At 37.9% G+C, this 15,865-nt stretch overlaps 1 protein-coding gene across 10 annotated transcripts in view; it reads left to right on the top strand.

The window, feature by feature from the left end:
• Positions 1-2,477: 2,477 nt before the first annotated feature.
• ATRX (ATRX chromatin remodeler) overlaps positions 2,478-15,865 on the top strand; it is a 312,306-nt gene continuing 298,918 nt past the window's right edge. For 4 of the 10 annotated variants that reach the window (XM_045051016.1, XM_045051015.1, XM_045051013.1 and 1 more), the window contains exons 1-2: positions 2,483-2,740; positions 10,434-10,495. In XM_045051016.1, the coding sequence (XP_044906951.1) occupies positions 10,440-10,495 (56 nt within the window). In that variant the 5' untranslated portion in view covers positions 2,483-2,740; positions 10,434-10,439. Of the gene's footprint in view, positions 2,741-3,352; positions 3,462-10,433; positions 10,496-15,865 lie in introns of all 10 variants that reach the window. The other 6 variants (XM_045051011.1, XM_045051012.1, XR_006593141.1 and 3 more) reach the window with 6 other exon arrangements.

Below are 15,865 nucleotides of genomic sequence, written 5' to 3'. Positions count from 1 at the left end.
CATAGTAAATGTGATTGCTTTATTACTTTACTTTTTAGATTGGTTATTTTTAGTGCGTAGAAACACAACTGATTTTTGACATTTTTTTATTTTAAGGAGCTATTTGGTATTCTGTTGCATGGGTGACATAATTCATTTAACTAGTTCCCCACTGAGGACTATCAATGTCATTTTCAAAGTTTTGATGTTACAAACAATGCTGCAGTGAATAGTTTTGTGGATATCTCATTTTTCCCATGTAGAGTATATCTGTTGGTCAAATTCCTAGAAGTTAAATCTCTGGATTAAAAGATATATGTATTTAAAAATTTAATTGATATTGCCAAAGCATTTTGATTTTGGCATAAAATAGAATTTGTGATGGTGTTTATTAAAAATTATTAGAGTCTCTATTTTCTTATCCAACTTGCTCTCTTAAAGGTAATATACCTTGTCTTTCAAGAAAATTCACAAATTACACATTTATGGTTGAGTTCAAGGAAGGGTGTTTTTTTAAAGATTTTATTTTTAAGTAATCTTTACACCCAATGTGGGGTCAATTCCACAACCCTGAGATCAAGAGTTGCAGGCTCTACTGACTGAGCCAGCCAGGTACCACACCAAGGAAAGGTTCTATGTTGATTTCTGTGGCAATTTGATGAAAAATGTGAGATATTTGAATGAGTGAATTTATTCTAAAATATGGTAGAAGGAAACTCATTGAAAATCAGCTATTGACAGTGATACAAAACAGTGATACAACTATAATATAACAGTGAAACTTTGTTAGTCATCTTTTAATAATAGAGGAATGCTCTTTCTTATGATTCACGAATACAGTGAGTTATATATTTAAAAATTTCTGTTATTATAATTTTGTTATTAAGATGCTTCTCTGTTTGTGGAATTTGTCATGTTAAAATGCTTAGTGTTAAGAAGTCTTATCACCAAGAACTAGGTTAAAAGTTGTGTGGGGCACCTGGGTGTCTTGGTTGAGTGCCAGACTTCAGCTCAGGTTATGATCTTAGTGTTTGTGAGTTTGAGTCCTGTGTCTGGCTAGTGCTGACAGCTCAGAACCCAAAGCCTGCTTCAGATTCTGTGTCTCCCTCCCTCACTGCTCCTCCCTCACTCACGCTCTGTCTCTCAAAAATAAATAAACATTTTTTTTAAGTTGTGTGCTGTCTTGTATCTCCTTTCAAATTAACTGCATTTATCCAGGAGGAAAATATAACTTCTGTAAATTGTATGTTTAAGTGATGTTTATCATACGGAAGACAAGAAGAAAATTAGTAGACCAGATATAGAAGGCTGGTTTCTACAGTTGGCAATAGTCCTTGAATATTTAAAAGATGACTTGAAATGTGTATAAACTTCTCTCTTTTTTCTTTTAAGTAATCTCTACACCCAACATTGGGCTTGAACTCATGACCCCCGAGATCAAGAGGTGCATACTCTTCTGACTGAGCCAGCCAGGTTCACCCAAACTTTTCTTAGTTAAAAATTTGCTGTACTTATCAAGTTATCAAAGCGTTCCATTTAAAACAGGCTATTTCCAATTCCGGAAGAAAGCAGCAACTCTTTCACCCAAATACAACAGGAGCACTTGCAAATTTCAAGAAAAGCAAATAAAATGAAATAAAACATGTATGTTAGAATAAATTTGGAAATCAAATTAGAAACTATTCAATTTCAGAGAACTGATATGTGACTTGCAGAGATTACCAGGGGACAATTAAATTACAGAACATGAAGTCTGGAAAGGGTTTTAGCGATTACCCAGCCAAACCTCTGTGATGAGGAGGAAATAGACCTTGATTGGTTGGTGAGTTAAACATCACATCAGACTCGGAGAATGGTCGATGTGTGTGTCTGTCTGTATGGCAGTTTACAGTTTATTCAATATTAAACGAATTGTATGCAGTTCTCAAGTTCGTCTTGTGTATACAGTTGTAAGTATGCTGGCATGCTTATTAATATATAAAAAACATGTAGGAAAGTAAAGAACTTGAACATAACCTGGAATATGGGAAAGAAAATATATAGGATGGTCATATAATTTAGAGGTTAAGAGTGTGGTGTCTGGTCTGAATCTTGGCTCCACTAGCGTGAGACTGTGTTTTGGTTTCCTCATCTGGAGAATGTAGTTAACAAGCGTCTGTCTGCCTCAAAAAGAATAAGGATTGCATGAGATAACTCGAATAAAGGATTAGTATAGTGCTGGTATATAGTAAACTCTCAGTAAATGTAAGTTGTTATTGTTTTGTCAATATGTGAAAGAAAAGAGGATGGATCAAAAAGCATTTTCAGAATAAAGTCAAAATACGTCACTAGCGCTTTCAGGTCATTAGGACTGAATTGGAACCCCTATGAGAAGGTGGAGTGGATCAAATGACGTAGGCCGCCTTAGCAACAGGCCCCCCAAAGAAGGTGAATTTCCGTCGCCAATAAGATTTTGAGCTGCGGAGGGAGTAGCCAATGGGAGACGGAAAGAGGAAGAGGGAGGACGCGCCAATTCTTCTGCCTGAGCCTCGGCCCAACAAAATGGCGGCGGCGGCGGCGTCGCTTTGTTTCCGCGGCTCCTGCGGCGGGGGCAGTGGTACCGGCCTCTGAGCTGTGGGGAGGATCCAGCACCAGCTATAGTGACGACTAAGAGTCCATTACATTTCTGTCGTAACCCGGCGCCGGAGAGCGCAAAGCGGCGCCCTACGGTCGTTGAAGCTACAAGGCGTTGAAGCGAAAACATGACTGCTGAGTCCATGAGGTAAAATACAACCCCGTCTCACGGGTCTTAGCGGTCTGGGCCTACGCGCCTTCTGAGCAGGGTGTTTGGGAATGCTTTAGCTTTGTGTGTTAGGCCTTTGTGTCGCTTAGCGGAAAGAGACCTCGTTTTCTCTTCAGGTGAGGAGGTTTTCGGAGTTTCGGCAGTAGCTTCTAAGCGGGAGTGGGGGTGGGGGTAAGGGTGGGGGTGGGGATGGGGGGGCGCGGCCTGGCGTGTTGAGCGCTTCCTTCAACCACCCCTAACCGGTGAAGCTTACTTGGCTCGTCTAGTTTGTTCTTTGGTGCTTGTGGAATTGAGAGCCCCCTAAGTCGGAGGCGGTTTTGGTATCCCGGTCGTTTTTCCTAATCTTTGGGCCTGGAAACTGCGTGGGGAAGGAGAGGGGTTGGGAGGAGGGGGGAGTGGGAAGAGGGGGAGGGGCGGGCGGGCGGGAGGATGTGAGATTCTGGGAGGACTTAGTGGCATTTGGATAGCAGGATACGGGAAATACCCCGGCTTTGCGGAATTTTTTTTTCTGCAGCCCCTGGGGACAAGCTCTTTTTTGTGGGGGTGAACGGGTGGGTCTTGCTAGGTTTTTACATTCCTTCTCTACTCCAGATCCTGAAGGGTATCCTTGGATTTATCTCTAGGCAAGAGGATACTAACGCAGGGTTTTGCTTCCAGAGGACCTCAGTATACTTTTTGTGAAGTCCGGCTTTAATGAGTGGTAAGGCAGACCTCAAATGTTTCTCCACTTTCTGGGCAAATTTCGAGCAAAAGTAATTAGACCCTACGTTTTAAAAATTTATTCCGTGAGGAATGGGGAGTAGGTTAATGTGGGTTGATGGGAAGTAAGATTTATTCCAAGGGAAACTGCCTGGCAGGCTCCTTTTAACAATCAAGCATGTTTATTAGTTTGAGCTTGTTTTTCTCTTGTGCTTCTGATTTGCCTCTTGATAGTGTCTAAAAATATGGGTTGTTAATATGACATGTATACCACTTTTACACAGGTGGCTGGCTTGCTTTGCAGGCTGTTTGACATCTGACTTTTCATCCCTCATGAATTAAGTAATTTTTCTGTTCTTAAATATATTCTTGGTGCCTAGTGGCAAAATAAACTACAGGCGGCATGGATCAGAATTGCATTGGTAATTGGCAAAATGTGCCTTTGAGTATTATGATGGTATACATTTTTAGAGCACTTTACCTAGCATGTAGAATTTGGGAATGTGCCTGTGATATTGTCTATTTTTGTACATTAACACACAGTAGATAGAATATGTTTTCCTTTCCTTGACAAAAAAATACACTTTAGTTCTTATCAGATCCCTAGCTGTGTAAAGATTTTAGCCTGTTTCTGAATTTGTGTTAATTGGTCCAGCTACAATAAACCTTTATTTATAGGGTATTGGGTACATAGGAGGTACCCAATACAACTTATTGGCTGGTTATTAGGTGCTCATGTTCATTTATAGGAAGGGTATACCTTATAATTAAATATAATCTCTGTATTTTACTGAAAGTCTCATAAAAGGAGACTTCATTCATTTTATGCCAGGGTCAGTTTTTTTCTCTTGTCTTGAATTTTTGTAGATCTTGGTGGTAAGAGTAATAATTGTAACTAAAATTGAGTGCTTATTGTTTGTCTTCATCTGTATAATCTTAATTCTCAAAACAACCCTATGGGATAGGTACTTGGTGTTCCTCATTTTACAGAAGAGTAGGAAACTGAGGCATAGGGAGATCAAAGAACTTGACTAAAGATATACAGCTTGTAATTGGTGGAGCTAGAATTGAACCTAGTTTTGACTCCAGAACTTACGTTCTTAACCACAAGGCATTAATGCCCCCTTGACCTGCCATGTCTAATGTGATTATGATCGTTTTAATTTAGCCCAAGTATTACAGTGGAAGAAGTTCATTTTAGCTGCTGTTGTGGTCATTTGTCGTAGGTCTTTAAGTTTGTAGCTGTTAATAGTATTTTGCCTTTTATGTACAGATGAGATAGTGAGAATAACTGAAACATTGAATTCCAGGAGAGTCCTGAGCTACATGAAAAACCCCTTGTAAAGAACCACATACATTCATGTTAATTTAAAAATGTATGATGCTTTCTGATTATTTACTGTGGAAGAGTTCTAAGTGGGTGTTGAGAACTGTCTCAGGCTGAAGTGTCATTCATCCCAAGTCATAATCATAGTCAAAGGATAATCGGACAGGTAGTGCTTGATTGAGTTTAACCCACAATACTGAATCACTCTTGATTCTCTTCTAATGTGAGATAGAAGTAATATGAGCAATTTTATACATAATTGTTAGTTTTATTTTACATAATGGTTCCAGATTTTTCTTTTTTTCTTTTATTTAAAAAAAATTACATCCAAATTAGTTTTTTTCTTCTTTTTAAAGATTATTTATTTTGAGAGAGATGGGGGAGGAGCACAGAGAGAGGGAGAAGAGAGAATCCCAAGCAGGCTCCGCACTGACAGTGGAGCCTGATGCAGGCTGCGCTAGAACTGTTGAACTGTGAGATCATGACCTGAGCTGAAATCAAGAGTTGGGCGCTTAACCGATGGAGTAACCCAGGTGCCCCTCCACAGATTTTTCCTTTATTAGAACTTTTGTTGAGCACTTAAAGTAGGAACAAAGATTAGTTCTAATTTTTACTAGTGTTTATAAAAAAAAGACGTTATCTATGATTCTGTGGTGAAAAAAATAGCTGAAAGGCAAGAAGGAACAAAAATAAACTGATGACCTGAATCATACACTGAAAAATCAGCGTCTCAGTCCTTAAAGGTTTTGTTATTGTTTTTATTTTTTTTTATTAAAAAAAAATTTTTTTTTCAACGTTTATTTATTTTTGGGACAGAGAGAGACAGAGCATGAACGGGGGAGGGGCAGAGAGAGAGGGAGACACAGAATCGGAAACAGGCTCCAGGCTCTGAGCCATCAGCCCAGAGCCCAACGCGGGGCTCAAACTCACGGACCGCGAGATCGTGACCTGGCTGAAGTCGGACGCTTAACCGACTGCGCCACCCAGGCGCCCCAAGTTTTGTTATTGTTTTTAAAGGGCTTTTTGTTATGTATTTTATTTTAAATGAGATCGGTTTGTTTCTTGAAATATTTGTCATTATGAAAGATCAGCTTCTGATTGACAGATGAAATTTATTTTTGGATTAAGGTCTTAGAGATTTGATGGAGCTTGTCATTCTAATACTTATGGCAGCTGATTACTTGAAAAGTTGACAGCAGTATAACATTATTGGTCTTAAATTTTAGTTCATTTTATTTTTTAGTTTATTTGTTTTTAAGCAAGCTCTATGCCTAGAGTGGGGCTTGAACTCAGGATCAAGAGTCGCGTGCTCCACCAGCTGAGCCAGCCAAGCACACCATGGTCTTAAATTCTATTTTTTAATTTTTTTTTTCAACGTTTATTTATTTTTGGGACAGAGAGAGACAGAGCATGAACGTGGGTGGGGCAGAGAGAGAGGGAGACACAGAATCGGAAACAGGCTCCAGGCTCTGAGCCATCAGCCCAAAGCCTGACGCGGGGCTCGAACTCACGGACCGCGAGATCGTGACCTGGCTGAAGTCGGACGCTTAACTGACTGCGCCACCCAGGCACCCCTTAAATTCTATTTTTTAAAAAATAATTAATTTTTAAATATTTGTTTATTTTGAGAGAGAGTGTGAGAGAGCAAGGGAAGGGCAGAGAGAGAGAATCCCAAGTAGGCTCAGCACTGACAGTGGGGCTTGATCTCATGAACTGTGAGATCATGACCTGAGCCAAAATCAAGAGTTGGATACTCAACCACCTGAGCCCCCTGCCGCCCCCCCATGGTCTTAAATTTTAAAAAGCAGAAGTTGTTGAAATGGAGAGATGCTGGGAAAATGTCATAGGAAGTATCTTTTAGGACAGTAATTCACAATGAATTGCATACTAACTTAATTTTTGAAAAATGTTATCTGTGAAGTATTTGCATTCCCACCAAGTGATAAGTGTTAAGCCAGGCTGTGGAGGGGGAGTACATGCACATTTTATAAAAGGTTTTGAAAACATTTAAATACCAGTTGTTTGGTTATGTTGCTGACTGGGATGAAAAGAAAGACATTTGTGACTTTAATTTTGATCATGCCAGTTCTCATTACTGGCAACCCTTGGTATAGTTGGCCATCAGCTTTCAGTTATATATTGTATTTCTAGAGATAAGATAAATGTAGTACTTAAAGAAATTTCTATATAGATACAGGTGTGTGAAACAATTTTCTGCAAGAAAGTGTGTGTATTTATGTGTCTGTTTCACTTTTGGAGTCTGAATACATTTATGGATTGTATCAGACAGTTCTTGGATTTACATGAAGTCCTTTCCTCCAGACCTGGAATGTTTTCTTGAACTTTGGCAAACGCTGTTCAAACAGTTTAAGCCATTTGAAAATGATGTTTTAGATCTTCTTTTAGGAATGTTGGATATAATAGGACAGTAAAAGGAGCATCTAGGTAGGATTTCTCTGTACCTGTATGCTAATGTTTGTCTTATGATTGGCTTAATAGCTAACATGCAAGCTATTTATCCTCCATTTTTCCATCTGTAAAATGGGAATAAGTTTAATAAATATTGATAAAGCCTGCAGTTGTTCTGGAGGAAGTAACATGGTTAGAACATTGGTTCTTAAAAGGCAATAAACTAAAGCTATGTGTGGTCTTTGTTAATTTTTAACTGTTGAGACTCTATAGAGGTCCTAAAATTAAAAGTTTGAGAACTACTAGTGTTAGGAATGAAAACTGAACTCTGAGCCAAATCTAGGTTTTCTAGGTATAGATCTTTTTGCCTAACTGATTGTAGAACCTTGGAAAAATTTATACTTTCTAGGCTTCTGTTTTGTCATTTGTAAAATGAACCTGTACTAGATGTTCTATAAGGTTATTAAAAAAAAGGGGGCACCTGGCTGGCTCAATTGGGAGAGCATGAGACTCTTTTTTTTTTAGTGTTTATTTTTATTTTTGGAGGGGGGAGAGGGAGAGAGAGAGAGAGAGAGAAAAAGAGAGGGACAGTCAGTCAGTGTGAGTGGGCGAGGGGCAGAGAGAGAGGGAGACAGAGAATCCGAAGCAGGCTCCAGGCTCTGAGCTGTCAGCACAGAGCCCGCCATGGCGTGGGGCCCAAACTCGCCAACTGCGAGATCATGACCTGAGCCAAAGTCGGACCTTAACTGACTGAGCCACCCAGGTGCCCCGAGCATGAGACTCTTGATCTCGGGATTGTGAGTTCGAGCCCCACATTGAGTGTAGAGTTTAAAAAGAAACAAAAAAATGTTCCTGCTTATGTGAATGTCAGTCATTTTTTTTTAATCTTACTTTGGGAGATAAGAAGGGTAGTGATGAAGGGAAGTTTCTTTACCATGTATGCATATCTTTTTTTGCCTTAGAACTTACATGTTAGGATACAGGTGTTTTGTTGATAATAAAATCTGTAATGGTGTCATGTATATATATTTGTTGGAACATTGGAAAGGAAACACTTTTTGCTGAGAAGTTTGTCAGTAATTATTGTTGCTCAGGACATGTTCTATTTTGAAAGATTATTATATCTAGTGTATTATATTTCTGCCCTTTTATGATTGGGGATGATACTTTTGAAAAGACCTTTATTAGTTTTGGCCAATTGTGCTTTTTGCCCTGAGAAAAGGTTCTGTGAATTGGGTGCTGTAGCCACTGTTTTCAGATCATGTCTCTTGAGACTTTGTCTTTCAGCTTTGGCTTGAAGTAGCCATTCTTGGTATCTGTAGTCCAGCTTTCTTGGTAACTGTTCTATACAATATTTGTTTAAGAAATTATTGGTATGGCAGTGGTGTTCAAATGTTTATATCTTATATTCCATATTTTGAGAGAATGCTTTCTTAGTAGATCAAATACTTGAGTATCAACTAGGGGCCAGGCACTGTGCTAGGGTATGCAAAAGTTAGTAAGACAAAATTCCCACATTCTTAAGGAATTCTTAATCTAATGAGGGAGATATCACGTAAATAGGTATAAAACAGTGCTAAAGTGGGGGTATATTGGTTTTACTGAGTATCAGAAATGAAGGAAGGCCTCATTTTTGGGATATCTAGGATTTACAGAGGAAATGGTATTTGTAGTGAGTCTTAAAGATGAGTTAGAAATTAAGGGTTGTCTGTGAAAAAGGGCTGCCCAGGCAGAGAGATTAGTTTGGTTAAAAGGTTAGTCTTATTTTCCATATAGCAGAGGAAATAAGACATATACACAAATAGTTTTGAAGTAGGATATAAAGTGATAAATGCTGCATTTGGTAAAAACTAAGTTCAGAGTAGGAAGATATTTCTGATGAGGTCCAGGGAAGGCTTTATAGAGAAAGCATTTGAATCTGGCCCTTGGAGGATGGGAGGATGGATAATTTTGACAAAGAACACTAGGGGAGATTCCAGATGTGAGATATAGCAGCTTGAGCAAAGGATTGTTGTATATGTTAGTGTTTTCTGTTTGGAAGCAGGTCAACTTAGAATTTTTAACTCAATTCCTGGACAAATATTGTATAACTTTTGTGCAATTAGTATGTTTTTCCCCAGATTTATTGAGATATAATTAATATGTAACATTGTGTAGTTTAAGATGTACAATGTGATGTTTTGATAATTGTATATATTTTGAAATGTTTACCTCAAAATAAGGTTAGTTAGCACCGTCACTGTACATAACCATTTTTTTGTTGTGGTGGTGAGAACTTTCAAGATCTACTCTCTAGCAACTTTCAATTACATAATACAGTATAGTTAACTTTAGTCACCATGCTATATATTACATGTCCAAAACTTACTCATCTTCTAGTGTAATTTGTATGTTAACTTTTGTGGTTTGATGGTCTTAGAAAAGTCACATGTGCCATTGTAAATGAGCCTGATAATTTCAGTTCAAAAGAGCTGTCAAAGTATTTTCCACTTTCCTTAACGATTGTATAGAATGTAATGCACAGATTTTGATTGACTATGGTTGTTCAAATCTATCCTTAGTTGTCTTTATTTTGGTCATTTAAAGTGCTCAGTTGACTTTTGGGTAATACTTGATTTATAAAGTCCAAAATAAAATATAATTTATTTTCATGTAATACTGTATTTGGTATTTTGCTTACTTGAATTATATTCATATTTTGATTTATTTGATAGCATTCTAAATATAGTTCTGCTATAATGCTTGTTTTGAAAATGTGTGTATGTCTCAACAAGGTTGATAAATCAGGTAACAATTTGAGCATAAGACAGAATTTTTATTTTCTTATGCAGGATTTTGTCTGCAAGGTCAGGGATCAGCAAATCATGACCACCAACTAGTGGCCTGTTTTTGTAAATAAAATTCTTTTGGAACATACTTAAGCCCATTTGTTTATATTGTCTGTGGCTACTTTTGTACCACAATTTCAGAGTGGAATAGTTGCAACAAAGACCTAATGGTCCACAAAGCCTAAAATAGTTTCTATCTGGTCCTTTATGGAAAGAATTTTCTCTAAGTGAACTACACCCAGCTGAACTGAAGTGTGTTAAATACATGCATATACATGCACATACCTCTTACCTCAAACATCTGTTGGCTAGCTTAGTTCACCCCTTGTGTTATGAGCCACTCCCATCCACATCTGTTGTTACAGTTTTCCATCCGATTTCAGATAACCCTCCTTCCATCATTTCACAGTAATTCATGAGCTGCAGCCCTTCTGATGTGCTTCCACAAGCAAACTTCAGGTCTTTTTCAAGGTAAAGTGCTGTATTTATTATTGTATTTGTGTATTTCTTAATCACTTAATGTGTAAACTGTGTAAAATTGTGCTATCATTTTAATCAGGTTTCTTTTAAAAAATGTGTCATTGATGAAGTTTTTTGAGTATTGTGCTTTTTAAAAAATGTTTATTTTTTTTGAGAGAGATGCAGAGGACAGGGGAGAGGGAGAGAGAGAGAGAATCCCAAGCAGGCTCTGGGCTGTCAGGGATGAGCCCGATGTCAGGCTTGAACCCATGAACTCTGAGATCCCTACCGGAGCTGAAATCAAGAGTCAGGTGCCCAACTGACTGAGCCACCCAGGCATGTGAATGTTTTGCTTCTAACCCCATTTTCCCTATGAGTCCTGTGGTGTTCATTGCACAATTTTCCATAACCTGGTGATTTTTAGGAACTGATGTTAATGTGATTTCTGGACTGAATGTAATCGTCATCCTGCAAAAAGTACTAATTCATTCACAAATATTTCTTGGACTCTGTGAAGATTTAATGAGTTAGTGGACACAGAGCACTTAGGTTAGTGTCTAGGACATACTAATTACTCAAATACTAATTATTATTGATTACTATTACCATGTGCCAAGAACTGTTTAAAGTACTGCTTAGGTGAATAAGACAAATTAACGCCTTCTCCCCATGAAACTTACATATACTTCAAAAAATCTGTATTAATATACATTTTGGCTAGTAACTTAGTCCTACTCCCATAAAAGACATTTTTGTGTTATTATAAATAATATTTTAAAAATATCTATCTAGAGATCAAAGACATTTACTTAAAACAACTTTCTAGTCACTGTCTCATTGATCTCATGTAATATTTGAATGATTTTTAAAATGTTTTTAATGTAACCTCAGGAGATCTACCTTCAAGGAGACAGAGGATAATCTTTTTACTATATTTCAAAATAAAAAGTTAAAAATTATAGATTTAGACTTAATTTGCAAAAATTGTATATAGATTCTCATAGATCCTTCACTCAGATTTATCAAATAGTAATATTTTACATCTGCTTTATCATTCTCTCTATGTTATTTTTCTGAGTCATTTGAGATTAAGTTGCAGACATGATGCTCCTTTACCCCTGAATACTTCAATATGTATTTCCCCCAAATAGGAATATTCTCTATAACCTCATTATAGTTAGCAAAATTAGAGATTAACATTGATACAGTAGTATTTCTACTCTACAGACCTTATTCATGTTTTGCCACTTGCTTCATAATGTCCTGTATAGTGAAAGACAAAAGTTTATTTTTTTTCTGGCCCTGCATCCAATTCTGGAACATGCATTGCATTTCATTGTCATGTGTCTTTAATCTTCTTTACTCTGGAGCACTGTACCTTGCTTTTTCCCCCTTATGTATTTTTGAAGAATACAGAACAGTTAATTTGGGTTTGTCTGATATTTCCTTGTGATCATGTATTTTGCTAGAAACACTGTGAAGTCATGTGTCTTTCTCAGCACGTTTTATTAGGAAGCACATGATATCTTTACTCTTACTATATTTTAAAATGTTTTTTCTAATTTTTTTTAAGTTTATTTATTTATTGAGAGACAGAGAGAGAGAGTGTGAGTGGGATAGGGAAAGAGAGAGAAGGGAGAGAGAATACCAAGCAGGCTCCTCACTGTCAGTGCAGAGCCCCGTATGGGGCTCCAACTGTGAGATCATGACCTGAACCAAGATTAAGAGTCAGATGCTTAACCAATTGAGCCACCCAGGTACCCCTAAAATGCTTTTTCTTTTAATACTAAGATTATCACTCCTTGCCATTTAATTTAGATATTTGAAGCTAGGTGTGGTTAATTTCTATAGTGTTGGGGAGAATTTGCTGACCTCTTACTGTTTTTCTTTTTTCTTTTCCCCTTTCCACCTTCCTTATATACCCCCAAAATTCAAAACCACAGAACACCCTATTTGTGCATTTTCATTGTGTGTTCTGAGTGCTAAACAGAGAATCAAGAGTGAATGTTTCATATTAAAGTGACTGCACCTGTTACTTGTTAAGTATATGAAATAATATATTTCTTTTGAAGGCTGACTATATATAGTGCATCTGACACAGCTTACTGAATATCTCATTTTAGAGACAGGAAGATACTGGAGGGTAAAATGACTTCAGGTGTTGTTTTTAAAAAAATTTTTAATGTTTATTTTATTTTTGAGAGAAAGAGAGCACGAGCAGGGTAGGGGAAGAGAGAGAGGGAGACACAGAATCTGAAGCAGGCTCCAGGCTCTGAGCTGTCAGGACAGAGCCCGATGTGGGGCCTGAACCCATGAGCCATGAGATCATGACCTGAGCTTAAGTCAGACGCTTAACCGACTGAGCCACCCAGGAGCCCCATCAGGTTTTTTTTTTTTTTTTTAATGCTTAACCAGTCACCACTCTTTTAAGGAATCTGTGAGCAGATTATTTTCATTAAAATTTTTTTAATGTTTATTTTATTTTAGAGAGAGAGACAGAGTGCAGAATACATGCAGGGGAGGGATAGAGAGAGAGGGAGACACAGAATCCAAAGCATGCTCCAGGCTCTGAGCTGTCAGCACAGAGCCTGATGCCGGGATGGAACTCACGAACCATGAGATCATGACCTGAGCTGAAGTCAGACACTTAACCGACTGAGCCACCCAGGCACCCCTAGATTATTTTCATTTTAATAAGCATTTATTACAAGGCAGTTTTTTTTTCCCCACATGAGAAAAAGAGACAAACCCAGACCAGTTTCCTCCTTTGAGGAGCTTACGGTTCAGTAGAGATTACTTTGAGTTTTAAACAAGGAACTATAAGCAGAATGTGTTGCTTATTATAAGAGAAGTAAAAGAAAATTCAGTGGAAGAGATGTGTTAAGATTGGAAATTCATGTGTGAATTATCTTGCAGAGAGCTTTGAATGCTATGCTTAGGAGTTTCGTACTTTATAAACATGGGAAGACTTTGAATATTTTGAGCATGGGGTGACATATTTGAGTCTATACTCAATTATGCCAATTATTGGTCATACTGAGAAGATAGAACAGTCCTTTAGGCAAGGAATATATTTAAGAGAATATAGGCATATATGTCCAACTCCCGTTCCCCTTAAAAATATAGTAGCATCGGGGCGCCTGGGTGGCTCAGTCGGTTAAGCTTCCGACTTCGGCTCAGGTCATGATCTCATGGTCTGTGAGTTCGAGCCCCGCGTCGGGCTCTGTGCTGACACCTAAGAGCCTGGAGCCTGTTTCAGATTCTGTGTCTCCCTCTCTCTGACCCTCCCCCGTTCATGCTCTGTCTCTCTCTGTCTCAAAAATAAATAAACGTTAAAAAAAAAAAAAAATATAGTAGCATGTGCTAAGTACAGTTGAGTGCTACTGACACATATGGTGTATGAACATAGTGGTTTTACTTGATCAGGGGTAGAATTAACTTTGATAAAAGATGGAATTTCAAGGCAGGAAAGGATGACTTTTGGGAACTTCTTCTTCCCCATTCCAATAGACATTAAAAGATTTAGGGGCGCCTGGGTGGCTCAGTTAAGCGTCCGACTTCAGCTCAGGTCATGATCTCATGGCTCGTGGGTTCGAGCTCCACGTCGGGCTCTGTGCTGACAGCTCAGAGCCTGAAGCCTGCTTCAGATTCTGTGTCTCGCTCTCTCTACCCCTTCCCCAGTTTGCACTCTGTCTCTCTGTATTTTCTCAAAAATAAATAAACATTAAAAAAATAAAAAAAAAGATTTAAATAACTTGTGTTCCTAAATACTGCCACCTACTTATTAGTGTATTATGATTTGTCTCTGACATCTGAATTCTAAGCAATTACCTATTTTGGAAGGGAGCTAGGGTTACCTGCCTGGTTTGAAGGGTGAGTTGTGGAAACAGGTGCTGTTTTCTGGCTTAAAATCTAAATGTCTTAAAATTGTATTTTTTTTCTGCAGGGAAAGAGAACCCTAGTTCTCACCTGAAGACTCTTTTCTTATTTCTCCTTACAACAGGAATAAAACTTTTTGCTTCACTTTCTTGCTCTTGCCACATTCTTTGCCTCTTGTCTCCATTTGAAGAATGCCTTTGCGTAAAGATGGGGTGTGATATGTTGTTGGAATGAACTGTGTTTAATAAAGCAGGTATCAGTGTGTCAAGTAAGATGAAACGTTTTTTGAAGGTTTTAGTACTTTGGCCCACATGAAAATGGTGACATTTATTGCAATTTAATTTTTAATTAGAGTATTACATAGAGACCACTATTCAAAGACCACATAATAAGAAAAAGCGCAGACCTTATTCACATATTGCTGCTTTATTACAAATTTATAATTTATTTCCATTAGAGCATTTATACCTTTATATTAAAAAAGTAGACTGGAATGTTATTAGTCCTCCATTGTTTCTTAAATATTTTAGAAAGCTTGACATTTTCATACAGATTCTGAATAGTGTTTATTTGCCTAAGTAGGTGCTGTTGATACTGAGTGTAATAAAACCAGAAAAATTGAGATTCTTCCCTTAAGTGCTTTTTAGACTAAAAATAAATAACACAAGACAAGAAAATAAATAATAAATCACAGAAATATATTTTCCCGGCAACAAATCTGGCATATAAGGAGATAGCTTATTCATGTATACCTATGAACTTTCAAAACAGATTTTAGAGATTTTTCATATGCTGGCAGGGAGAATGGTAATGGACAGATGTTACTGCTACCAGCCTTGTTATTTATATTGTTCTTTTCTGTTTTTTTTCCCATGTCTTTTCTGTTGCGATAAAATACACAACATAAAATTTAGCATTTTAACCACTTGAAAGTGCACAATTAAGTGGCATTAAGTACATTAAATGTATTTACAAAGTTGTGCAGCCATCATTGTTGCTATCTAATTTTGGGATGTTTCCTTTACCTCAGAAAGAATCCCTGTATCTCCCAGTGTTCTGCATCATTATGCAACCATTACCTCTGTCCAGTTCCAGAACTTTTCCATCATCTCAAACTGAAACTTCATTGTACCCATTAAACAATACAAACTTCATTGTACCCATTAAACAATAACTTTCCCCTCTCCCCTAAGTCCCTGGTAACTACCATTTCACTTTCTGCCTCTGATCTTAACTATTCTAGATACTCCTATATAAGTGGAATTGTATTTGTGTTTAGCTTATTTTATATAGCATGTCTTCAAGGTTCTTCCATTTTGTAGCATGTGTCAGAATTTCATTCCTTTTTGGGGCGCCTGGGTGGCGCAGTCGGTTAAGCGTCCGACTTCAGCCAGGTCACGATCTCGCGGTCCGGGAGTTCGAGCCCCGCGTCAGGCTCTGGGCTGATGGCTCGGAGCCTGGAGCCTGTTTCCGATTCTGTGTCTCCCTCTCTCTCTGCCCCTC

This window comes from Felis catus, chromosome X, assembly GCF_018350175.1.
Source record: "Felis catus isolate Fca126 chromosome X, F.catus_Fca126_mat1.0, whole genome shotgun sequence".
NCBI classification, from domain to species: Eukaryota; Metazoa; Chordata; class Mammalia; order Carnivora; family Felidae; genus Felis; species Felis catus.
Note: the sequence above shows the minus strand (reverse complement) of the source record. Positions and strands in the feature narration are given on the sequence as shown.